The sequence below is a fragment of the Ambystoma mexicanum genome, chromosome 11 (genome assembly GCF_040938575.1).
Source record: "Ambystoma mexicanum isolate Mex_15411 chromosome 11, UKY_AmexF1_1, whole genome shotgun sequence".
NCBI classification, from domain to species: Eukaryota; Metazoa; Chordata; class Amphibia; order Caudata; family Ambystomatidae; genus Ambystoma; species Ambystoma mexicanum.
Window position 1 is genome coordinate 186605822 of NC_090934.1, and position 26366 is coordinate 186632187.

General features: G+C 44.1%; 1 protein-coding gene across 9 annotated transcripts in view; it reads right to left on the minus strand.

Annotated features, from left to right (window-relative positions):
* LOC138503205 (uromodulin-like) overlaps positions 1–26366 on the minus strand; it is an 895795-nt gene that overhangs the window by 52845 nt on the left and 816584 nt on the right. For all 9 annotated transcript variants that reach the window (XM_069622787.1, XM_069622786.1, XM_069622784.1 and 6 more), the window contains one exon: positions 24960–25014. In XM_069622787.1, coding sequence (XP_069478888.1) covers positions 25000–25014 — 15 coding nt within the window. In that variant the 3' untranslated portion in view covers positions 24960–24999. The remainder of the gene's footprint in view (positions 1–24959; positions 25015–26366) is intronic.

Genomic DNA, 26366 nt, shown 5'->3' on the forward strand with positions numbered 1-26366 from the left:
CTTGCCTCCCTTAAAAGAGAACTCAACAACTTCAAAGCTTGCGCAGAAAGGGAGGCCAAGTTCCTTGCTCTGGGGCACAGAATACGCCAGTATGGGGAGGGCCAAAAACCGGGCACCCTGTTGGCTAGACTTCTGGCAGCAAATAGACCCCCCCAGATAGAATGTATCAGGGAACCCAATGGCACTATGGTCTTCACGGAAGACGGCATGGTGGAGTCCTTCCGGGCCTTCTACCAATACCTATATAACTCTAAATCCCACAACAGGCCAGACCCCCTCCTTCATTACCTAGATCAGATAGAAGTCTTTTGGACGAATCAAACATTGCGAGAACCACTAAATGCCTCCATCTCGCTCAATGAGGTCACAGAGGCCATAAAGTCGCTCCCTAGCTCCAAGGCCACTGGGCCGTACGGGCTGACTGGAGAGTTTTACAAATCGTTCATCACACACCTAGCACCTCTCCTGCTACAGGTGTTCCAAGAAGCGGTTGAGCGGGGCTGCCTCCCCACGACACTTAGGGAAGCAAACATAATTCTTATACACAAAAAAGGCAAACCCCCTGAAGAACGTAGTTCATATCGGGCGATATCCTTAATTAACTTAGACAATAAAATATTGGCAAAAGTTCTAGCCGCAAGACTACTCCCTCTAATGCCCACACTGGTGATAGCAGACCAGGCTGGCTTTATTCCTGGGCGCAACACGACCTTTGGTATACGATGCCTGTTCAGCGCTATTGAGGCTACAGACCCGGCAGTCCAGGCAGTGGCGGTCCTTCTCGACGCGAGAAGGCTTTTCATTCGGTAGAATGGCCATACCTTTTTATGGTTTTGGAGAGAATGGGACTAGGGAACCATTTTTTGAAACTGGTCGCACTCCTGTATGCAAAACCGATGTCACATATACTCATGGGGAAGACGAAATCAGCGAGTATAACGCTGCGAAGGGGAACCAGACAGGGGTGCCCCCTTTCAGCCTTATTATGTGCACCGGCAATGGAACCCCTAGCAGCCAGTCTGCGCTCCCGACACCTGCACAGGGGCCTAAAGCTTGGCCCGCACAAACTGCTGTTCTCGTTACGGAGCATGATTCACAAACTGATCTGGGCCGGCAAGCCAGCAAGGGCAGCCTTTACAACCTTAATTCAACCAGTCGCAAAAGGGGGCATGGCCCTCCCGGATCTCGAATGCTATTTTTGGGCAGCCCAGGTGCAGTTCTTAAGCCATTGGTATACCACACAGTTTATAAGACCCCATGTCCAGGTCGAACGGGCCCTAATGTCCCCCTACATGTTACGAGCTGCCATCATCGGCACGATACAGACTCCACCCAAATCCCTAAACATAGTCCACTCTACATATACAATATGGAAATGGAAAAAAATAGCAAGGAAATACAAGGTTGACGTCCGGTATTCCCTGCTCATACCTGCAAAATTCATCCCGTGTCCCGCTCACTAGTGAACGTGTCTATACTTGCTGGGTCAGCAAGCTGCAAATTAACAATCTGGGCGACCTGTTTGTAGAAGGATCCTTCATGACACTTCAGCAGGCTTGAGAATGTGTTGCTTCCAGTGCATTTATTTTAGGCTCCACCAGACGATTCAAACACTCTTCCCCACCTTTCCTGCCCAACCACAGACATGGCAATTGCTCCACTGCGCGATCCGGGCCCAGGGAGAAGGTAGGCTGGTATCGTGGCTATACAAAAACCTCCTCAATGCCACTCTTGTGAGCTCGTCATCCGCCAAACTCCGATGGGAAAGAACCCACGATAAAAGTATTCCCGATGAGGGTGTCCAATTAAAGTACCAAATACAAAAGGATCGAATGCCAAAGGTGAGAGTGCATTTTTTCGAAATTCAATAGGGTCGAATAGTACATTTTGAGAAACATTTTCAAATTTATTTTTTTACATAAAAGTAATGAACTACACATTATTGTTTTCATATTATGAATTTATTTTGTTAGGTATATTGTTTTAAATGCTTTCTTAAACACAGCATAATATAGTTTGTTTAATGCAAAATGTATTTCAAATATATAAAGTCATGTTAACATTATGTATTCACTTTTAAATATATATATTTAATGCATTTGAACATTTGTTAAATAATTAAATATATTGAACATTTTGTAACCTTCATACAAACGTATTACTTCTTCACCAGTAGATGGCGATGTTGAGTTACTTTTAGTATATTAAAGTTTTGTTTATGTATTCTTTTTTGTTCAATGTGTGACGTCCTACGTTATGTAAGGTTATGTGGTCACCATTTTATGAGTTCTTCGTTCCTGCTCCAGTAGCTTTTTGTATGCGCTCCCTTTTTTAAATGGATTTGACATTTTTTTTCCAATGGAATGCTTTTTTTGGGGGGGTGTTTCTGCTTGGATTTTTTTTTCCTTTGGATTGCTGTTTCGGATCTGAGCTTTTTTGCATGGATTTTATGTTCGAATGCTTTTTTTCATTTGGATTGATGATTCTTTTTTCCTACAGTGTTCGGAAATTGGATTGTATTTTTCTTATGGTTTTTTCCCATGGATTATTGGTTTTTTTGTACCTGTTTATGGATTTTCCACTTGGATTATGTTTCGTACCTCCTTCCGATGTGTTTTTTTTTTCACTGTTTCCTGCCTTTGGTGACTTTGTCCGGTGTACAGAACTGGCAGTTTTGGTGAGTTTATTTTAATTTATACTAGCATTTTAAGTTGTATGCAATAGCTTCTAAGTATTGCATTGCTTCCATTGTTTCAAAACTGTTTACTATGCTGTTTATTCGTTCTTCGTAGTCTCTGTATTTTCTCTTGATTTTAGGGGTGTTTTCCATTGAGATTGTTTGTGCTATTTTTATTTCCTGTGTGGTCTGTTCTGATTTAAGGTGGTTTATTAAGTGCCATAAGTTTGGATTGTTTGTATTGAATTCTTTGTTGATTTTGCTATGCCATCCTTCTTGTATGTTGTTGGTTCGTGGCCAGTTTTCTATAACTGATTTGTGGCAATTCCATATTTTAATTTGGTATTTTGCTCTTCTTCTAGTGCCTTGTCGTGTTAACTGGCCAATCCATGTATTCTCTAAATAGTCCGTTCAATTACATAATTCCTCTTCATGATCGTTAAAGTACTGTGTGGAAATCAATGTCTCATAATATATTATTACACTGTCCTCTCTCACAAATGCCAATGCATATATTTTCTTGATTTGATGCTGAAATTCACTGTTCTCTACGTATTTTGTTCTGAGTCCGATTTTCTATATTTATTTCCACAATGATTGCCCGAAATGAAAAAAACAGCCTTGAATGTGAGTGTGCAGGTATATTTTTTCAAAAGCCTTCATTTGTCCGTGTTCAAAATCCATGATTATTGTCTTTGGTGATTTGTCTTGCAATGATTCTTTGATTAATGTATATATATATATCTGTACAGTTCCTCTGATTTCACAGACATTAATACATAAATCAATGGTATAACTGTCCCATTGATTGTTCAGTGAATACTGTAAAATTGATGAAATGGTGCTGGACATGATTTAAAAGTTGCATCCCCGTGCCATATTGTTGAATCCCCTAGGAGCGATAAGTTAAAGTAGCAAAAATCAACATTTTCTCATCTTTCACATCCAATGTTTTACACAGAAACTGTTCACCTTTGTCCGTTTTCTGTAATATTTCTGGCACATTTATGTTTAAATATGTCTGTGGTGCCATCGGCACATTCTCCTTGTGTTGTTTCTATCTGGTAACATTTCTTTTCATAAGCTTGGTGTTTGGCATTTGTGCGGAAACATGTAGTGGCAATTTTTCATATGCTCTGTTTACTACGGAGCTGGTTGCTTCATTTTTATTTTCATCCACATTTAATTTAATTTCACTTATCGATTTTTTCATCAATATAGGTGTGGTGTCTGGCATATGATTATGCTCCCCTGTACATCTTATATTTTCATTCTCAGTTATTGCTCTTCCCGTACGCTGTAAGTTTTTATATTCCGTACACTTCCAGTAACTTGTTTCTTTCCATGTAGATTCTCTACTGTAGATATATCCTTCATATACTAGCTGTGAACCTCCCATTTGCGATTTTATGCACTCCATACCGGTATCAATAGGTATCTGTAACAGTCAATTTTATAGATAAGTATTAGTTGTTGACTGTAACGTGCTAATGTTTTAAAAATTTCGTCTTTTCTATTTGCTTTACTTACCACTTTATTTAGTCAGGAAATACGTTATCGTCACGGTCGTTTGTGTCAGCTGCTGTCTCCTTTTCACCTTCCCTCACGCACTGACAGTTTCCAACCGTCACCTGTGTATATGCTTTCTACACAAGGTTCTTTACTCTTCGTTTATATCTCGTCTTTTAACCCTTTCTCGATTTCACTTTCATTCAATATGTTTTTTTTAATGTTCGATCCTTTTGTTTCGAGCAAATGACCTATTTACATTATTTGTACCTGATGTCGAACCTTTTACTTTTGATCCTTTTGATTCGAGACTTTTGTTATTCGGTTCTTTGTTTTCGGTAATATAACCTATGACCCCCCATGAGGAGTGGGCATATATCCTCAAACAAACTCAAAAAGTGGCACTAAACTCACGATTCAAAAAAATACAATTTAACTATGTGCGCAAGACCTATCATACTCCGACCAAGCTCCACAAACGAGCTGAGATCCCGGGGTTGTGTGGCTGTTGTGGAGCGCAAGACACCAATTTCATGCACCAGGCGTGGGACTGCCCAGCGGTGAAAGGGTTCTGGGGGGAGGTATGGGAGAAGATAACTGCAATCACAGGAGAAACTATTGGACAAGACCCCATGACAGCACTACTTGGACTCACCAGCAGGGTCTCGATTCACGCACGAAAATTGGTGGGCCTTCTCTTAGTTCTAGCCAAAAGAAGAGTGGCAATGATCTGGGGTGGAGTCAACCCCCAAGCTCCCAAATGTGGTTGAAGGATATAGCCTACTGCCAGGACACTGAGGCCATGTACCTCAAAACTCTGCCACTCCATGCAAGACCACCTGACATATGGAGCCCCTACGTGAACTACTTAATCTCGGCACCTAGTGCCTCTTCTCCCGCTTCAAGTCATTAACTTTCCTCCCTTAAGTCGACCCACCAGGCATGCGTGGCGCTGTGGACAACCGGACTCTTTTTGTTTATCCACCTATATATTCTGCTCTATGATGGTAACAATTGGGGGGGTAGTAGACCAACTGGTACACAGCTCGTTCCTTCGTTTTTTTCTCCCTTTAATGCATCTGTATGTTTCTTGAAAAATCAAAAATAAAGTTAAAAAAAAAAAACAGGTCTACTCCTGAGGTTTTCACCTTCTTAGAGACCGGAATAATGTGATCCGCAATCAAAAAATTTGAGTAGTCAGATGTTAATTTGCACCAAATATTTTTGGTGGCAACGATCATGAGTTTGGTCTTCTTACTATTTAGAGCTAAAGAGTTACATGCCATCCAATTCTGTATGGCATTGTAGATGATATTGAGAGCACTGAGGTCCTGCTTGTAATGCCCGCTGAGCTGAAGAACAACCTGGGTATCATCAGCGTAGTTGGTATATTGGAACCCCAGGCTATTCAGCAGGTCAATCAAAGGCCGGATGTAAATATTAAAGAGGAGCAGTGACAAGCAGGAACCTTGAGGGACACCACATGTTTGTGTAATAGGGGAGGAGTGATCGTTCCCTATACAAACCCGTACTGTGCGTGGTCCTAAGAAAGATGCAATCCAATTGGAGGCTTATGTGGGACAGATAGCAACCTCTCCGAGCCTGGTCACTAGTAGAGCATTATCAACAAGATCGAAGGCTGCGGAGAGGTCTAAAAGTATCAGCAATGCAGGATGATTTTTATCTGCCATGCAAGCCAGAGTGGACTTAAGGTCAAGCATTGCAGTTTCTGTGCCATGCAGTGCTCCATAGCCAGATTGTTGTGTGCCTAAGATGTTATATTCCTCCACATGAGTCTGAAGTTGAATATAAGCCAATCTATCTAGAATTGTTAGAATAAAGGCACATTGGTTATAGGCCTGTAGTTGTCTGTGATTAGCGTATCCAGATTGTCTTTTTTCAGCAATGGTGTTACCCAAGCAGCTTTTAAAGAAGATGGAACATTATCTCATCAACAGACAAGTTTATTAACTTAGTAAGCCAAGGAACAAGTAAATCAAGTGAGTCCTTAAAGTTGTTGGTGGGACAATTTTCTCCTGGTCATGAAGTAGCTTTAAGGTCCTGAACAACCTTACACACTTGTTCTTCCGAATAGCGACTGAAGGAAAAAGATGGGATATTATAAGCATTACTGGTGGTGATATTAGATGTGTATTCCAATGTGAAAGTCACAAGAAGGCCATTATGGACCTCTTGGCACCACGCTAAGTGTTCTTATAAGATCATTATTGGTGACTGGAGGATCTTGGAATTCAGCTAGGATTTTGAAAAGTTCTCCAACATTAGATTGGGCATTAATTATTCTTTTATTATATTAGGTAGCTTTAGCAAATGTAATCAGCGCATTAAATTTCAACACAGACTTTGTATAGGCTAAAAGACTGGATGCATTGGGATTCTTGCGCCAGGTTCTTTCAAGTGCCCTTATTGGTTGTCTGGCGGCGATAATACCTTCCGAAAAACCAGCTGTTCTTGTTAGTTTCGGGTTTGATCAATTTCATTCTCATAGGGGCCAGACCATCGATAACTTCCTTAATGGATGTGGTGAGATGTTCTACCAAAGAGGAAGAATCTGAAAAATTGAAAAGAGGCTACAAATTAGAACACAACAGCGCGCAGAAAAATTTGCGGCAGTAATGTTCTTAAGATTCCTTGTGAGTTTATGAATGTGAGGCAGGGAACTTCATTTAAGTGGCGAATTAAGCAACATGATTTTTGCTTGAATTAGAGCATGATCAGACCCTACACATGGGACCACTGTCAAATGAGAAATATCTAGGTTTTGCAAAATAAACCAGTCCAAAGTGTGACCGCTTTTTTGAGTAGGAGTGGTAATCAATTTTTTAAGTCCAGTGGATGTGAGAGGGTCTTACAATGTAGAACCTTGCTTGTCGAGTGGGTCATTCGTCCAAAAGTTAGTCTTCCATTATTATGAGAGGATTTTTAGATTTAGAGATCTGAGCAATAAGATCAAATAGTTGCTCTTCAAAGAGGGACATGACTTTCGAGGGTCTGTAGAGTGTCAACACATTGAGTGAAGTATTGGGTGCCGTTTTTGGTTCTCTATAATCAGAGAGTCCAAAGGCGGATATTGGCCGGGTTTCATGTCCCATTCTCCAGCATAAATGAGCTTTGTTTCAATGTGTTTATATCAATTAATCGACGCAAGCCCTGTTTTATGACTAATTGATTTTTATGTCAATTATTGCAAAGGGAAAAAGGGCTTTGAGTATGGTCAATGCCTCAGCTGCAAGTTGCAAGTCTTCCCTATATGAAGAGTCTGAGGAAGACAAACTTGATATATGTCTATCAGAAAAGGCATATGTATTTTCCACAATCTGGTTTAAGTCAGAGGTTCTAGCCAGGTTTGAAGAAGCAATAAAACCTTCTGTGGGTATTGATTCTTGGATTCCGGGTAAGTACAAGGAGGCAGGGGACTGTAGGGGTTACAGTTATTTCCGCTAAGTGCGTGGTAGGCCCTGAGACAGTGCGGGGGGACAGATCATGGAGAAGCCTGGTACCCAGTGAGACTCTGAGGGTAGTAGCCAAGCAACCAATCGGCGCAGAAGACAGGTAGGTCAGAGAGGGAGAAAGTAGATGAGAAAAGGAAGTTCTTGAGCTGCTTCTGGAACTTCAGGCAGTCCGGCTGAAGTTTGAGAGGGGCAAGGAGGCCATTACAGAGGGGGGCACTTGCAGAGGAGAAATATCTACTATCTGGAACTTGGTATTTGAAGCCACCAGGAGCGATTGGAGAGGTTTTCGGGCTGGAGAAATACAGTCCTCGGGCTTGAGGCCAAGGATAAGTCATGCAGTCCTGTTCTGGATTAGTTGAAGAGGGTGGAGAGTGGAGGAAGGTAGATTGAGAAAGAGGCTGTCGCAGTAGTCCAGCCTAGAGAGAACCAGAGCTCTGAAGACAGTGAGCCTCTGGGTGAAAGTGTGAAAAGGAAGACTACCTCTGAGGAGGTGCAGCTGGTAGAGGGAATGCTTGGCAAGGTCCGTGATGTGAGGAGAGAAGGAGAGGGTGGAGTTGAAGATGACACTAAGGTTTTTTGCCTCACAGGAAGGCGAAGGAAGAGGGCCCAAGGAGGGCGGCCAGAGTGAGAGAGGGAAAGCGGGTACAGGGATCCCAATGTGAAGGATCTCCGTCTTACTGGCATTAAGGCAGAGATCGTTTGAGGTGCAGCAGCCTGAATCGCGGATAGACAGTCAGGAATGAGTAAGAGATGAGAGGAGGCTGAGGGGAGCCTGTAAGAGAGCCGAGTGTCATCCGCATAACACTGAAAGTTAGAGGAGAATGTAGAGATCAGGTGGGCCAAAGGGGCCAAGAAGCCATTGAAGAGCCAGGATGCGAGGGTAGAGCCCTAGGGAACATCAGATGTGGAGAGAGAGGTGGTGGAAAGAAAGGACCCAAGTTGGACCTGAGAGGGTCGGTCCAGGCGGAAGGAGGTCAACACTCCAGGGCCTGATCTGTGATTCCCAGATTCTCACAGAGTCGATTGATCAGGATGGCGTGATTGACTGTGTCAAAAGCAGAGGAAAGGTCAAGGAGGATGAGGACCGAAGGAAGGCTTGATTCAAGATTAGAGAGCAGATCTTCACGGGTGTTCAGGAGAGCGGTTTCTGTGCCTCTGGATGCTCTGAACCAGACTGATGGTCATGGAGACAACCAACAGATCAGTGTGCAGAGTAAGCTGGGAGATGGCCAGCTTTTCCAGGAGTTTGCCCAGGAAAGGAGTGATAGAGATTGGGTGATAGTTTGCCGGACAGGTAGGATCGGCAACTGGCTTTTTAAGGAGGGGGTGCACAAGGGAGTGCTTGAGGAGAGAGGGGAAAGATCCAGTGGCAAAAGAGTTATTGCAGAAATCAACCAAGGCTGGAGCAAGGGTGTTAATGTGGTCCTTGATGGTTCTGGAAGAGCAGGGGAGCACCTGTTTGATTGACACTTTCATAGATCGGACAGGATGTCCTGAGTTCTAGTGGTGAAGTGAGAAGCCAGAGCTGTACAGAGGGCCTGGGAGGGAAGAGGAGAGTTGGAGAATGCAGAAGGATTGGCCAGCTCTTTGCAGATTTTAAAGAGTTTGGCAGTGTTGTTGGAGGCCGCAGAGATGCGGGATTGGATGTGGACTCTCTTCTTGGACAGGACAGAGAGTCTGTATTGCCATTGGAGCAGGCCAGTTCGAGGATGTGCCGGAAGCACCCCACTTCCTCTCAGCAACCGTCACTTGTGTTTCAGGGTGGCGAGATCGGAGTCATACCAAGAGCTGCACTTGGAGATAGGCTTCAGACGGATTCTCTGTTACGCTCACCTGACCCCCACAGGGGCGTCGATCGGATACGGACGGCTGCGGTCTCCACCAACGTGATGCGTAGTGCAGAGATGACTGACTAGATTGGCCCGCCTTATTTCGTCTGCTGGACCCGTAGAAGTATTCTCCTGCAAGTGGAGAAAGGGATTTATCCACCCGTGGACTTTAGTGATGGCACCCCACTGTTCTCCCCACTAGTCACCTTCGATATCCCCTTACAGTAATCTCACTTTATGTTTTTAAATGATGAGCTCTCCATCCTGCGTGCAATGCAGGGGCGTGTAGATACCAGTTACTTCACTGGTTTGAAGGTGTTGTAAGAGTTCCGGAGGAATATTGACTCTGAGGTTCTTGGCGAAAAGCCGGAAGTATAAAGTTCAAAGAGTTCAATATGTCCGATGTTCACTCTTGCTCCATTCCCTTTTTGAATTGCAGGGGCCCAAGAGAATATTGCCTTGAGGCAGCTGCTGGCGTTCAGGTAAGAGTCTGTATTACCCGACACTGTCTGGTAAAAATTGCATGTGTTTAACTTGCTGTTTTCTCTCTCTTTACAGGTGCGGCATAAGAAGATGTGGCGTGTTAAAGGATAATGCCTCTGGTGGTAATCAAGTAAGTCTATGGTGGTAAAAGAGATTGTATTTGTTGGCTCTCTCGGCTCACCTTGTTATTTCTTTTGTTTTCCCCCAGGTGCTGGAGTTCGGCGAAGAAAATGATGGAGGCAGCGCCGAATCGGAAGATGCTGTGAGGACTGGTGAGTATGGCGCGGCGCTGCCGCTGGGGATGCAACGCGTGCGGAGATAATGTCCTTTTCAGGCTTGGAGACGCGCTGGATCCGGAATCAGGTAAGGAATTAAAATAATGTCCGTGATCTAACCTTTCCTCCTTCTTTCCCCTTTTTTAGGAGCTCCGGATTCGAGGCAGGCGTGGCTGAAGACTGGATGCTGACTTGCAGGCACGGTGAGCGTCACGCTGCAGGCGTGGTTTAAATAGCCTCCAAAGTACTTCCAGGTAAGAAGTTCCCCAGAACAACACCCGAGTAAAAAATAGTCGCTGTAATAAAATAGTCCCATCCAGGCCTCACGTTGGCTTGACCTCATTTGCAGCATGGTCTGCATAAGGTAAGTAATGTCTATGAGCCTGGCGCCAGGACTGATTTCTATTATGAGCCTGGTGCCTTTGGCGCCAGGTCTGAACCCAGACATCCCCCAGCCGGGGCTGCTGGGGTTTTAATAAAGATCTGGATGCCTGCTCCTGGGACTGATGGGCTTGATCCGGATGCCCGGGGGTAGGCATCATGACAGCACTCCCTCCCAAGGCCCCTCCTAAAGTTGTTCTTCTCCTTGGTCCTGGTTTGTCTGGGAAGTTCTGATGGAATTTCTTCACCAACCGAGCTGCATGAACGTGGTCACTAGGCTCCCATGACCTTTCTTGTGGTCCGTAACCCTTCCAGTCGATTAAATAAAAGAGTCTTGACTTAACCATCTTAGAATCCAGGATATTTTTTACCTCGAATTCAGGTTCTCCATCTATTAGGACGGGGTCAGGTGGTTTGGTTAATCTTGTCCCGGGTTGAACTGGTTTTAGAAGTGAAACATGAAAGACAGGATGAATCCGCAAATTAGAGGGTAATTCCAATTTGACGGCCACCGGGTTGATAATGGCCTTAATTGTGTAGGGTCCCAAATATCTAGGATTGAAAGTCCGAGTTCCCTTTAGAGGTATATGTTTTGTAGCCAGCCAAACTTGATCGCCAATCTGGTATTGTGGAGTTTCACTTCTATGTTGATCAGCATTTTTCTTGTATTTCTGTTTCGCTTGTTTCAAATGTTCTGTTGCCTCCTTAAAGGCGTGTGCAATAGTAGAGTGCAGATGAGTCACTGCAGGCATTTCTAAGTGTCGAGGCAAATCAAGTTCTGAGGTTCGAGGATGATGACCATTTATGGTGTAAAAGGGGCTTTGTCCGGTTCCTGAATGTACAGAGTTATTGTATGTGTATTCAGAGATCCATAAAATATCTTTCCAATTGCCTTCGGTCTGGTGAAGCATGCAACGTAGGTATTGTTCAAGAGTCTGGTTGGTCCTCTCAGTTTGACCATCGGTCTGGGGATGGCGACTGGTTGATAACCTTACGTCGATTTGCGCATATTGGCAACATTTCTTCCAAAATTGTAAAATGAATTGACTACCTCGGGCAGAGGCCAATATGGAAGGAAAGCCATGTATTCGAACAATGTTTTCGAGAAATTCCTTGGCCAGAATTGAAGCAGAAGGTAATCCCTTTAAAGGTATAAAGTGGGCCATCTTGGAGAAAAGATCCACAATAACTAGAATGGTGTTAAATCCATTACATGGAGGTAGATCTGTAATAAAGTCTAAAGACAAGGTGTGCCATGGTGTAGGTGGAATGTCCAAAGGTTGTAAAAGACCAGCTGTTTTTTTCTTCTGACTTTTGTTTTGGGCGCAGATGTCACAAGACAGAACAAATGACTTTACGTCTTTTCGCCAGGTGGGCCACCAGAATTGTCTTTTAATTTTAGCTTCAGTTTTTGCGATACCTGGGTGTCCCTCCATCAGAGCATCATGGTAATTGGAGATGACTAGTTCTTGTAGTTCCTTGTGTGGTAGAAATAGACGCCCTTGATAGTAAGGCAGGTCATTGATGACTGAATAATCTTGGCCTTTCTTTACCCAGTCCTGCAGGGCTGCTGAATCGAAAAGTTGTTGGATTTTTAAACAAATATCTTCTAAAGTCTGTAGAGTAGTTATGCCAATAATTCTTTGTTCTGGAATTATGGGCACTGGTTCCGGGTTCGAATATGTTTCTTCCATCCCTATTCTGGATAAGACATCTGCTTTGCCGTTTTTACAACCTGGTCGATAAGTGATCACGAAATCGAATTCGGCAAAAAATAATGCCCATCGAAGTTGACGCGATGATTGGGCCTTGGCTGTTTTTAAATACTGCTAATTCCTGTGATCGGTGATTACAGTAATGGTATGCCTGGCACCGAGAGGGTAATGCCGCCAAGCCTTGAAGGCGGATTTGATGGCTTACAACTCTTTATCGGTAACCGCATACTTTAACTCGGGTGCCAAGAACTTTCTGGACCAAAATGCTACTGGATGAAGTTGACCGGTTTCAGGATCCTTCTGGGACAAGACAGCTCCCATGGCTAAACTGGATGCATCGGTTTCAACTATGTATGGAAGTTCGGGGCGTGGATGCTTTAAGACAGGTGCAGATGTGAATTTCAGTTTTAGCTCTTGGTAGGCCCTTTCAGCCTCTTTAGTCCACAAGAAGCATTTGTTTTTTCGCAAAAGCGTTGTGATGGGGTGTACCACATGTGAGAATTCAGGAATAAATCTGCGGTAGAAATTAGCAAATCCAAGCATGCTTTGTACCCCTTTAACTGAACTGGGTGAAGGCCACTTGAGTATTGCATCCACCTTTCGAGAGTCCATTCAGACTCCTTTTGGAGTCAGGATAAATCCAAGAAATTCAACTTCTGTAGCATGAAAAACACATTTTTCCAATTTTGCATATAACCTGTGCTGGCGTAGTTTCTCGAGGACTGCACGAACTGTCTATGTAAACAACAACACAGACGTCGATGAGTTCACGAAGGACATCGTTCATAAGATACTGGAAGGCTGCTGGTGCATTGCACAACCCGAAGGGCATGACCTGATATTCGAATAATCCGTACTTGGTGTGAAAGGCAGTCTTCCTTCCATTCATCGCCTTTCTTTACACATACCAGATGATATGCTCCTCGGAGGTCTAACTTAGTGTAGATGTAAGCATCCTTTACTTGGTCTAGTAGTTCAGGGATCAGAGGCAATGGGTATCGGTTGTTTACCGTAATCTGATTTAATGCGCGGTAATCTATGCACGTTCTAAGGTCACCTTCCTTTTTAGGCATGACGAATAAAGCTGAGGATGCAGGAGACTTGGATGGCCGAATGATTGTGCACTGGGTAAGAGGCCGATTTGACAATTGTATGATCTGTGAGGTGGTAATGTGTTTGCCTGTTCTTTTTGAAAAACATCCTGAAATTCTTGATATTCCAGAGGTAACTGCACGATTGGATTAGTGACTGTGGCCAGGCCTTTGTTCAAGGTTTTTTCCGGATAACAGGTGTGTACATAATCCGGGAAGGTTATTCTCTTCTCTCGCCATTCAATGCAAGGATTATGTGTTTCCAACCATGGCATTCCGAGTATGATTTGGAACTGCGGGGCTTTGATTAGATCAAACACAATAGTCTCTCGATGCCCATCTTGACCCAACAGAGTCATCTCTGTAGTGGAATGAGTTACAGGCCCAGAGGCAATTTCAGTTCCATCGACTGTGGTGATGACATCCGAAGCGGCCTTTTTGCACAGAGGTAGTTTCATCCTTGAAGCCAATTGGTGGTCCATATAGTTTCCTACGGTCCCGCTATGAATGTATGCCCTTACTGCGTGCATACGTGATGACTGCCTTGGATCAACAAGGACCATTGGTATGATTAGGTGAGAGGTCTGAGTGTCCTTCTTTAAGCTCGGCAAGCGGACCTCTACGCTTGTCGGGCGTGGTCGTTTCCTGAATCAGGCTCTGTTTGGCTTCTGTCAGCAACTCCGACCACTTTCTTGGATGGTTTTATAGGGCAATCCCGTAGAAAATGTCCTGAGGCAACACAGTACAGACACAAACGTATCTGCAGTCTCTTTTCTATTTCCTTTTGGGTTAAGGGTCCTTTAATCCCCCCCGATCTGCATAGGTTCAGATGCATCTGTTCCTTTGGGGGTAATGTTGGGTTTGACCAATAACCGATTCTCAAATTTAGCTCGATCAGCCTTTCGGTTCTGAAGTCGGTGGTCTAACTGGACCACTAAGTCTATATATTCTGCACAATCATGAGGTGGGTTCACAACTAGGTCCAAAACATCTTTGAGTTCTCCCCGAAGTCTACGATGAAATAATGTTATTCGTTTTGCCTCAGGCCATCCGGTTTCCACCACCAACCTACTGAAGGTGGCGATATGGGTTAGCAGGTCTTGGTTACCCTGTCGTAGGGATAAAGGTTTGTTATCTAGGGCCTGTATCTGTGAATGTCTGGTGAATAGTCTTTCCATGCTCATTTGAAAACCCTGAAAGTCCCGAAGAAAGGGGTCATCCTGATTGACTAGTGGAATTGACCAATCCGCTGCGCTGCCACTAAGGTATGATAGTGCAAAGGCTACTTTGGCTTGGTCGTTTGGGAAAGCTGCAGGTCTGCATAAAAAGTGCAAGCGGCATTGGTTCATAAACACGGCGAACCTTTTCGGGTCCCCAGCAAAGCGTTCGGGTGTAGCTAATGGAATAGTCCCTGGTAGAATCACCTGTACAGGATTGCTCGATGAAACGGGAGTGGGATTCCCCCCGAGTCCAGGTAGTGGTGTTTGCCCAGCTTGGTTTTGCAGCAATTGTCTAGCAAGATCATCAGTGCGCTCCTTTGACACAATCAGTTCTCTCCTGAGGGCATTAGTTTCTTGGCGCGCGGAATGCACTTCTGCCCTTATTTCCCCTAACAATTGGGCTAGTTGGTCGGTTTCTGAGGTTTCCATAACGCCCGGGTGGGGATTTGTAGATGGTCTTCGCGTTCTGTTATGCTCATCTGGCCCCCACAGGGGTGTCAATCGGATCCGGACGGCTGCGGTCTCCACCAACGTGATGCGTAGTGTAGAGATGACCGACTGGATTGGCCCGTCTTATCTCGTCTGCTGGACCTGTAGAAGTATTCTCCTGCAAGTGGAGAAAGGGATTTAGCCATCCGTGGACTTTAGTGATGGCACCGCACTGTTCTCCCCACTAGTCACCTCCGATATCCCCTTACAGTAATCTCACCTTATGTTTTTAAATGATGAGCTCTCCATCCTGCGTGGAATGCAGGGGCGCGTAGATACCAGTTACTTCACTGGTTTGAAGGTGTTGGAAGAGTTCCGGAGGAATATTGACTCTGAGGTTCTTGGCGAAAAGCCGGAAGTATAAAGTTCAAAGAGTTCAATATGTCCGATGTTCACTCTTGCTCCATTCCCTTTTTGAATTGCAGGGGTCCAAGAGAATATTGCCTTGAGGCAGCTGCTGGCGTTCAGGTAAGAGTCTGTATTACCCGACACTGTCCGGTAAAAATTGCATGTGTTTAACTTGCTGTTTTCTCTCTCTTTACAGGTGCGGCATAAGAAGATGTGGCGTGTTAAAGGATAATGACTCCGGTGGTAATCAGGTAAGTCTATGGTGGTAAAAGAGATTGTATTTGTTGGCTCTCTCGGCTCACCTTGTTATTTCTTTTATTTCCCCCAGGTGCTGGAGTTCGGTGAAGAAAATGATGGAGGCAGCGCCGAATCGGAAGATGCTGTGAGGACTGGTGAGTATGGCGCTGCTGCTGGCGATGCGACACGTGCAGAGATAATGTCCTTTCCAGGCTTGGAGACGCGCTGGATCCAGAATCAGGTAAGGAATTAAAATAATGTCCGTGATCTAACCTTTCCTCCTTCTTAACCCTTTTTTAGGAGCTCCGGATTCGAGGCGGGCGTGGCTGAAGACTGGATGCTGACTTGCAGGCATGGTGAGCGTCACGCTGCTGAGTGCAGAATAACGCGAGGCGTGTGCTGCTGTTCGGGAGTGGTTTAAATAGCCTCCAAAGTAGTTACAGGTAAGAAGTTCCCCAGAACCACACCAGAGTAAAAAATAATCCCTGTAATAAAATAGTCCCATCCAGGCCTCACGTTGGCTTGGACTCATTTGCAGCATGGTCGGCATAAGGTAAGTAATGTCTATGAGCCTGGCTTCTATGGCGCCAGGACTGATTTCTATTATGAGCCTGTTGCCTTCGGCGCCAGGACTGAACCCAGACAGCCCCCAGCCGGGGCTGCTGGGGTTTTAATAAAGATCTGGATGCCTGCTCCCGGGGCTGATGGGCTTGATCCGGATGCCCGGGGGTAGGCATCATGACATTCTCATGACAGGGACAAGGATGTGCAGAGTGTTGGAGATAGAAAGCTGTAGGTTAGAGAGGGCTGAGTCAGAGTGTAAGTCAGCCGCGGGAGTAGGAAGAGCAGAGGCAAAGGCATCCACTGACACACGCTTCATGGGCTGAATGACTGAGAAGGTAGGTGGCAGTGCTGTGGTGGGTTTGCCTGAGGGACAGAGTTTCAGGCGATAGGAAAGCAGAAAGTGGTCATTCCAAGAGAGGTGAGAGGTGAGAGGGTTAGAGGGGGATGTCTGAGGAGATAAGAACATCCAAGGTGTGTCCAGCAGAGTGTGTCAGACCAGAGGGTATAGTGGAGAGAGAGAAAGTGTTGCAGAGGTTGTGGAAGAGCCAGAAAGGAGGGATTAAAAGCATCCAGGTGGATGTTGAGGTCTCTGTGGAGAAGTTGAGAGGTAGAGGCAAGGAGAGAAGAGGAGAGGTCAGCCCACTCTGAGAGGAAGAGGGCAACCTGGCCAGATGGCCTGTAGATGGTGGCCACAGTCAGAGAGTGGCCATGAGAGTAGGGGGCTTACAGACCAGTCATTCAAAGGAGGAGTAGGCCTGCGTAAGAAAGACAGAAGAAGGGACCCACCCCGGAAAGATCAGAGCTACTACACCTACGGGTCAGTTGGTTCTGGGCTTGGAGAGGATCTTGTAACCATCAGGGAGGAGAGTATCAAAACTCGTGACAGAGCTGGCCATGAACCATGTCTCAGTGAGAGCGAGGACATCCAGGTCGAGTTCTTTGAGGAGGTGGCAGATGTCAGAGGAGTGTTTGACTGCAGAGCGAGAGTTGAGAGTAGCGACTTGAAGCAGGTTGCCACATTTTGAAAGATGTCTGGGGTGGGTTACAGGCTTGAGGTACACCCAGTGGAAGTGGTAGAGGGGCCTGCGAGTGGGCAGAGGTGGTAGCAGGAGGAGGCATAGTAGCCAGAGAGGAGGAGGAAGGAGCCAGAGAGGAGCAGAAGAAGGAGGATACTACAGAGATATTCTGAGTTTTGAATGATTGTCGGAAGCGGACGCAGGACAGAGAGTGGAGAGTGGGGCGCAGGGGTGCGTGCGGCTTGACGATCACAATCGAGTTGAGAGGTTCCTTTCTCTAGAATTTACCCTACTCGGACGCTGTGAGCCAAGTGCCGAGAGAAGGCAGTTAGAGGCCACTGCCACACTGTGAGCCACACTGTGAACGGAGACCGGCGATTCTGTTCCGGGTGCATGGTCTGTGGTTCTGCTGCTTGTGCTTTATGATAATGAGTGCGGGCAAATTTATGAGCTGAGTGTGGGCAAATTGAAAAAAGAGAAGGTAGGTGGCCCGGACAGGACAGCACTGTTCGGACCGTAGTGCGTTTGGACGTCTACTTTCTCTTTTACTTTCTCTTTTACTTTTTCTCCCCAGCGCTCCTATTCCTCTAGAAAAGTACCACTCCCTTCCTCCTGTTCCATATCACATCATATTAGTTTTATACTAATAAAGTGCAGTGACTGTGGTGACTGTGGGGGCTAAATTCCCTTTGAACCACGTAGGAGTCGGAGTGGGAGTAGGGGCTGAAGTGGGAGAGTGAAGGTAATAAAGGAAAAACAGATGTTTGCAAAACTCTGTGCTCCCGCTTAACTGATATATTTAACAGTTAGAATTTTAATTGGATTATGGTGGACCTGGCATTCTGAGTTGTCAGCTGTGGCAAAAAGCAAAGAAGGAGAAACTGTCGGTGCTGTGTGCCTTTGAGCTCCTGCTGTATTATTACACTGCTGACTTTGTCATCTTGTCATCTGGTCATTTTATCATCTTGTTTCATTCTCTTCTTACGGACTCTGGTCTCCTGGCATCTGGCCTTCTCGCTGTAACATAGCAAAAGACTGTCCCGTATGTGAAATCTGTGCAGTGGTAAAACACTGGGATAGCGGAAACTGAGGTATGGAAAATTCTGAACCAAGAAATGTATAAATATCAACTGAAAAATACTCAGGGGTTATGAAGTAACACAAATACAACTAATGTCTCAAGTACTTCACCTGTGCTTATATTCTGAGGCTACAGCCTTGCCTACAGCGCTGGCCATGGCCCCTTTGCAGAATGTTCCCTCAGGCCAAGTGTCTGAGGTTGGGGCAGGGTGCGGTAGTGAGATAGCCGACCCTGCCCCCCGCAAAAGGCTCCTTTTATTGGGTCGGAGACGATAGGAGAGGACTGTGACATTTCCCGCATGGCCAAACAGCCACATATGGGTATCCAGCTTGGAGCAGAAGCGTGCAAGTCCCCTTAAAAATTGGTACTAGGGAAAAACGTTTGCCAAGTTTCATTTCAACTCCCAAGGGCTTCTGGAACAGGACAAGTAGTTCTAAATGTGATACATGGATTGTGGCCTTAGATTTCATGACAGAGGAGGAAGTGGCGAGACAAATACCGGTAGTTGTGAGTCTGTTGGGCCCCTCACATGTGATGAAGGTAAAAGTAAAAGCTTATATACACAATTGCTTTGATTTTCAACCTACCTATCATATGAGCGGAGTAGTCGAAACATCTGTTCCCAAGAGTAAATCACAGATGAAGATGAAAGATTTCTTTATAAAATTGGGAGGTAGGTCCACAACGACTAGAAATTTGGGAATATGCAAATTTTCGCATGTGCCATTAGGGGTGTCAGATAGAAGCTTTCCCTTCTGTCAAAAAAGAACTGAACAAGTGTGTGAGGTGGTGCTATCCTCTCAATATTGACCTGAATTAATTTAAGAACTCGGACGATATCGGGATAGACCTTGTTGATGACCCTGCCTCAATACTAACTGAACATTTAACCTCTGATTTTGTAGACGTGCAGACCTCTTCTAATACTGACTGCATGAAACATTGAGAGAAATGGACGAAAGAATTAAATTAACAGCTCCAACTATATCAGCACTAAATATGGTGCTGAGTTAGTTTGATAATTTCTATGAGAACATCAGAGACTGTCTTCTGGTAAATGGGAAGGAACTGGGAGATTTAAAATGTAGTTTGAACACGGTTAAGGGAAAGCTGATGGAAAATCATAGCAGAAACAAATTCTTTCAATTGAAGACTATATACTCCTTGGAGGCTTTAAATCAGAAAGTCGAAAGAGTTTCAAATATGATGGATTGACACCATTGTTTGCTTGCAGTCCATTTTCCCCAGCTCCAATTAGAGAAGAGCCTATAGATGCGGCAGATGGAACCACAGAGATCTCATGACTGAAGATTTCGGAAAAAGAGGCAGGGACAAACTTTCCCAGCCTTACAGCAGTTTCACAAGAAACACAAGAAATACAACCAGCCGTGGTTCACCCAAGTCATGTACAGGCTAAGGACATGTTTACATTTGTGGGTACTTTCCGCCCCAAGGAAATTGAGATAATATCTAACTGTGATGCCAATCGTGCGGGAAATGGAAAGATAAGGAAAAACAAAAAGCCATCTAAGAAAATGGGGAAAAGAGCTCTAGAAAGTACTTGAGGACTGTTGACTTGTTAGCTGAAATAAGAGCATAGGAGGAGACACCACGGCTGTGGAAAGACACTCGGAAAAATTATGCTGGTGACAAATTAGGTCGGATTGAAAGCATTATACCAAAGGAAAGCAAGACTGTGCAAACCACCAGTCCTCGGCAATACATGACAGAACCCCAGTTCAAGCGCAAGAAAGCAGCTCCGAGAGGGATATAGATGTCAGTCCTGAATCTGAAACTGGTCTGATTGTGGAAATGGTTAAGAGGTGAGCACAAAAATGTGCTGAATTCAGGGGCAGGGTCAATGTCCACACCCAGGTGGATTGGGGTCTTCTGGACTCAGCCCCAGCTAAAGTGGCCAGTAACACAGAAAATCACATCAAACTACCAATGGATCAATGGGCCCTAATTTTTCATATGGGACAGAATAAACTCAAGAAGAGCGAGGGATTCAAAATAAGACTACCTCAGGGGCCCTGTTTCGGCAAGTCATTAGTGAAAAATCTGGTAAATTTGGCATGTTTGCTGAATGTCCCTATGACAAACAGGCTGGACCAGGAGCCTTCACAAGTAGAAATAAATATAAAGACCATTAGCTAGCGTTGAGCAGATTACGTCAAAGGATGAAGGAGCAAACAACAGAAGTAAAATATGGTCTCTGCTACCAGAGATTTTGACCAAAGTGTTCCAAAAATTAGATGAAAAAAATGTGTTACTTTAGCGAACAAGGCTCTTGACGTTTTCTGTTGGAACACGAGGGGCTATAAGAGTTTTATTGAGGAAGACACAAGTACATTTATTTTCGGCTCCTTTGATTTAATCCTATTACAAGAGACTTGGCTCCTGTCAGAATTAAGTTTAGACAGCTTTAAGACCATTTCCCAACTAGCAACCCAGGGAAAAGGAGGTTGCCCATCAGGTGGGCTAATATCGGCAAGCCGCAATTCTAAAATAAAACAGATGATAAAAATAACAAATACTACTATGGAATTCTGGCTACAAAGATGGAGCTTTCTTTCAATCATTATAAAAGGAGCATTGTTGTCCTCAATTTATATTATAACCCCTCACATTCCTCTCTGAATAAGTTATTTTAAGAAATATCTAGAACCCTGTCTGAAGCAGTAGCTCGGGGAGAAGGCACAAGTATTTTAATCACTGGTGATCTTAACTCGTGCTGTTTACAGAGAGGTGATGGGGAAAACGAAGTGGCACTTTAGGTTTAAATGGTAGGAAATGGCTCGGTTTTTTGGAAGATTGGGATCTAATCATATGTAATGGCAACTTTAAAGGCAATCTAATCCCAGTTGCGACATGGGTGGGTAATCAAGGGAATTCGATCATTGATTACATAATCCTATCAAGAGACATTTTTGTATCTACTACTGGGATGGAGGTAATACTCACACAGAGAAGTGACCAAAACATGCTGACATTAAGAATGTTCGAGGGAATACATCCGATTGAAAGAGGGTACGAAATTGATCTCTCAGTGAATATGAAGGGAAATTGGGTGGTTAAGTTTAGACGAGATGGCCAAGCGTCAAACAAATATTTTAAAAGCTCTAAAGGGGAACTTATGGAATTGTGCCAACCAAACAAATTAAAATGCTTTCTGTGGGAATTGGACAGGCCTGAAAGTAGTGGGAAAAGACAAATTCCTAGCCATAATTATCAGTTTGATCAATCAACCTGGAAAGGAAAAAGAGAATTTAGGAAAAGACTCAAAGGTCTGAACAGTGACATCTTGGATGGGCAAGCTTTGTGAATGGTAGTAAGACTTCCCAATCCTCTATTCAATCTAACTCTGTTTCAGAGGGTCTTTGGCATGCTCATTTTGAATCTATGTGTGGGAAAACTACTTGCAATTCTGGTCTACCTTCATTGAGACACTAACATCCAGGTCTGTCTAAATAGTCAAGGCGATCTCTCAGCACCTATTGCCACTGAGAGGGGATTGAGGCAAGGCTGTATTGTCGCGGGCTTTCTCTTTCTTCTGAATCTGTCTAATCTTAGGGAAACACAAGATAAACATACTCTAGCAAATCCAAAAATTGGTGGACGTAAAATAAGTTGGATAGCATATGCGGATGACGTGCTACTGGTTGATTTTGCTCCCAGGGCTGGGAGCTATGAGTGCATAGGCCACCGCAAATTACATGATGATTAACCCTGAGAAGACAATAATAAGAATGTGTAATGGTAAGAAGAAGAGGGTTCCATCAAGCTGGTTTACGCAGTCGCAGAATATCCAGTCCACAACAGTAGCTAAATACTTGGGTTTTAGAGTAGCCACTCATCAGAATGTTGGCCTGGTGGAGGAGGGGTTGAAAGCCAAAATTGATCAGCTAGCTGCTCAAATGAAAAATCTCAAAGCCAATTATTGTTGCTTTTATATAATCCCATTAATAAAATTCTATAAGGGGAAAGTAATTCCCACGCTGTTATACGGAATGGATATTGAATCCCAGGCATGGAATTTGGATTGGGAGCGCTTAGAGGGTAGGATCTGGAAAAAGCCTTTGGCCTACCCATGTCCCTTTATAGTGGTGCTTCGTTATGTATTGGGCCTCTTGTCTCTGAAGGCTACTCTGGAGTGGAGACTCCTACATTTGTATAGGCTTTTAAAAAAATGTAATTTAATTTATAACGCGCACAAAGGACCCTGAGTTTTACGGGAACACACAGGTTAAACGTACAGTGGCACAAATACATAAAAGTCACAAATCCTGGGGAGGGAGATGTACGCAATCTGATACACTAATCCGGGGTCATCAATTCATATTTGTCATCAGAAGAATAACAACATTTTCAGCCTCTTTCTGACAACTGCTATAGAAGGCATTTCTCTAAGGTCAGGTGACAGGGCATTCCAAGCCCTAGGTGCAGCCATTGTGAGGGCACAGTTCATAGCCTTGCTAGATTTGCAGGCTGGCATCATCAGCTGATTGATAGTGTTAGACCGATGTGGTCTTTCAGCTTGAGCACGTTAACAACTCTCACTGCACTATTTTAGCTAACTTGGAAACGGTTGCATTCCAATTTCAGAATGCCAACTAGGAGACTGCAGCAGTAGTCTATCTTAGACCCCACAAAAGCCCTTGCAATTATTTTAGAGTTCTTCTGAGAGATAAATGGCCGGAGGTGAGCTAGCAGCTTTATATAGTAGGCTGAGGAGGAGACCAGGCTGCTCACCTGAGCTTTCATGTTCAGGGTCTGGTCAAGTATGATACCTAATGTTTTGACTTTCCTTTTAGTCACGATATCGCACCCTGCGATGGAGAAACCCTCGTAGTCTAATCTCCTTATTTTGTTCTGGGTCCCTACTACCATGAGCTCTGTTTTTCTTTATTCAATTATGGCCCATTCTGTAACATTCACGTCTGTATAAGGTCATATACCTTATTAATGGTGCTTTCGACCTCTGAATGTATACCTATTAATAGGGTGACACATTGAGTGTCATCCACGTAGTTCGTAAAGGCCATTTTTCTCGACAAGATTTTTTAAAAAGTACTGTAAAAACATTGTATAGGGATGGTGACAAGCGCACTCCCTGCGATACACCATATGCTAACACCATGGGCATAGCTTTCGAGTCCCTACTACACACCCTACACTGTCTATCACTCAAAAAGAAGTGAATCAAAGAGCAGCGTTATCTGAGAAGTGAGCCACTTCCTTCAACCGGGTGACTAGTAGTGCATGTTCCACCAGGTAGAAAGACGCGGACAGATCTAGCAGCATGAGCAAGGAAGCTTGACCTTTATCCATGGAATCTAGTAGCCTGGACTTAAGGTCCAGTAACGCTGTTTCAGTCACATGACCCTCGCTAAAACCTGATTGCCAATTGTTTAAAATCATATGTTCATTCAAATAAGCAGATATCTGACTGTAAGCCACGCAATCTAAATTTTTTAAAAGAAATGGTGTGTTGGTGATCGGACGATAATTAGCTGCCGTGTTTGGACACAGTCCGGTTTCTTTAGTAATGGGGAAATCCATGCATTCTTAAGCTCCACTGGCATATGGTTCTCGGCAAAGGATGCGTTAACAAATTTACACAGGGCACTGATCAAGATAGGGGAGCATGACTTTATGATCATTGCCGAGCAAGGATCACCCTTACAGCTGGTAGATGATATTTGCTAGTTCGACTTCAGAAACAAAAGTAAAATAAACTTCACTGCAAGTTTAAGGAAAGACTGGTCTCTTATTGTTTTTTATGTAGTTTCAATGAACCTGCAGGGGAAAAAAAACAATTGGAGGCAACCTTTCGATAAACATATGGTTAAGCCATCATTTGGCTGTTTGAATCTCAAAAAAGCTGTGCAAAGTGAGAGGTGTGCCATAGATAAATGAGGGGCTGGAAGAGGGTAGGTGCAATGCTTTGGAGGTTGGCTGGAAAAGGTTCACAGAATGTTTGCTGTAGTGAAAGTATGTGTCTTTAAGGAACAAAAGGCAAACGAAAACCATCAGATGCCTCCTTTCCTACAGATAAGCTGATCTGTGAACCTGACAATTGGAGAAATAAAACGTTAGTTCAGCACCCAACATAAATCAGAGTGTGCTCCCTGCAGGCTTCTTAAGTGACCACGGCTGCTTAGGGCATCTGCCAGTAATAGCTGCAACAAATGACAAGCACATAAAACATACAGCCAGTAGCCATGAAAATTGTGTTTTTCTGGTTTCCACTGAAAAACAACCATTTCATCTTGGTCAGGTTTTACTGGGTTTTATTGGTCTAAACCTAAATCTCGGAAGCCTAACTATAACAAAACATATTACCATTAACAAAGAAAGAAAACAACCTAGCTATATAATACATAACACATGTAACGCTGTACTCTTATACATCTTGGTAGAAGGTTTTAAAACATATAAAAAGCAAACTAGGTCATTCACAACAAAAAAGCATTCACAAAAATGTTGGACAGCCACGTTTTTACAATATCACATTATAAATCTGCATTAAAAAGTAAATAGTATGTAATAACTACAGTAATAAGAATACCTTCTGAACCAAATGGCCCACATTGAAGAGGTTTTCCAACTCATGGACTCGAACACTAAAAGAAAAACCAAGGAAAGAGGTTAATCATGTTGCCTTCCTCAAATGGAGTGTAGAGAATTATGACTCATGTATTTCATGCTAAAGCCCGAGCCTATCAGGTGGGTTAACATTCCCACTGTGGGGTATCCCGTGAGCGTAACGCGGCTCGTGTCAGCTGAGGGGATTGCAAATATCAACCCCCGCCGTAGGGGCAATTGCCAGCTTCCATTCATGTGATTACATTAGAATCCAGTCTGTAATTCAGCTCTGCCCGGCCCAGGAGCTCTAATCGTGGCATAGAAAGAGGATGTAGTTATGTCCTCAGTACTGTTGTGTCCAAGTCCCTGCAATATGTGACCTGCGGCTGGTGAAGACCTGCATTCTTATCCAGGGCTGGGCCATGTGGTGCCGGTACATTTTAAAAATATAAGTTACAGCTGGGTTATTAAGCATTAATCATTGTTGGGCATCGTCCCACCAGCCACAAGCTCACCACTGTCCACTTGCATTAAAGACAAGCACTCCCTCTGCTTAAGGCAGTAATGTAAGGTTGACCAGATGTCAGTTAGTGCACTACACACTTGTGTATGGCCGTGTGCACAGGCTGTACATTAAGCATGCACATGTGCAGTTGCATCTTGCTGACACGTGCAAGGGGAGAAGCTTGTGATATTTATTAAGCTCTGAAGGTCTGCATTCAATGACATTCCAGGTCAGCGAATGTGGTCCACCCAGAAGATAGAAAGTCTTTTGGGCAAGACACCCAATAGGCAGGGGTCTACTAGTTGCCAGTAGCAGAGCAGATGCCAGCCTTACACTGAGGAAGGTGTATTTATTTATTTATTTATTTATTTATTTCATGTATTTATTGCATTTGTTATACACCCAAACCCTTAGGTGTCACGGCGTAGTTACAGACAATTTGGCAACATTCAAAAACATTTACAATTACATAACAATAAATAAGCAGTCAATACATACAAATAATCAGGCAGCAATGTCTTGGGTAGCAACTACTAAGGCGTTCAATTGAATCAGTGACTCATTGGTGCAAACAGGCAGGCATAGAAATAGTGTGCAGATAGTGTGTAGAAGGTCCTTAAAAGGGTGCAGATAGTCCTTGCCTAGTACTTTTTGAATAACCATGTTTAAAGGCTTTTTTGAAACATTGGTGTGATGATTCATTTCTGATGAGAAGTGGGAGCTTGCTCCAATTTTTAGGGGCCATTATTGGGAAACTGCTGCCCCCAGCTCTAACATATTTATATCGGGGAACCGCCAAGTAGGCGTTTTTATTGGACCTGAGCATTCTAGCTGACTTATTTACTGTTACAGTATTGTTGAGGTAAATGGGAGCTTTTTTTAGCA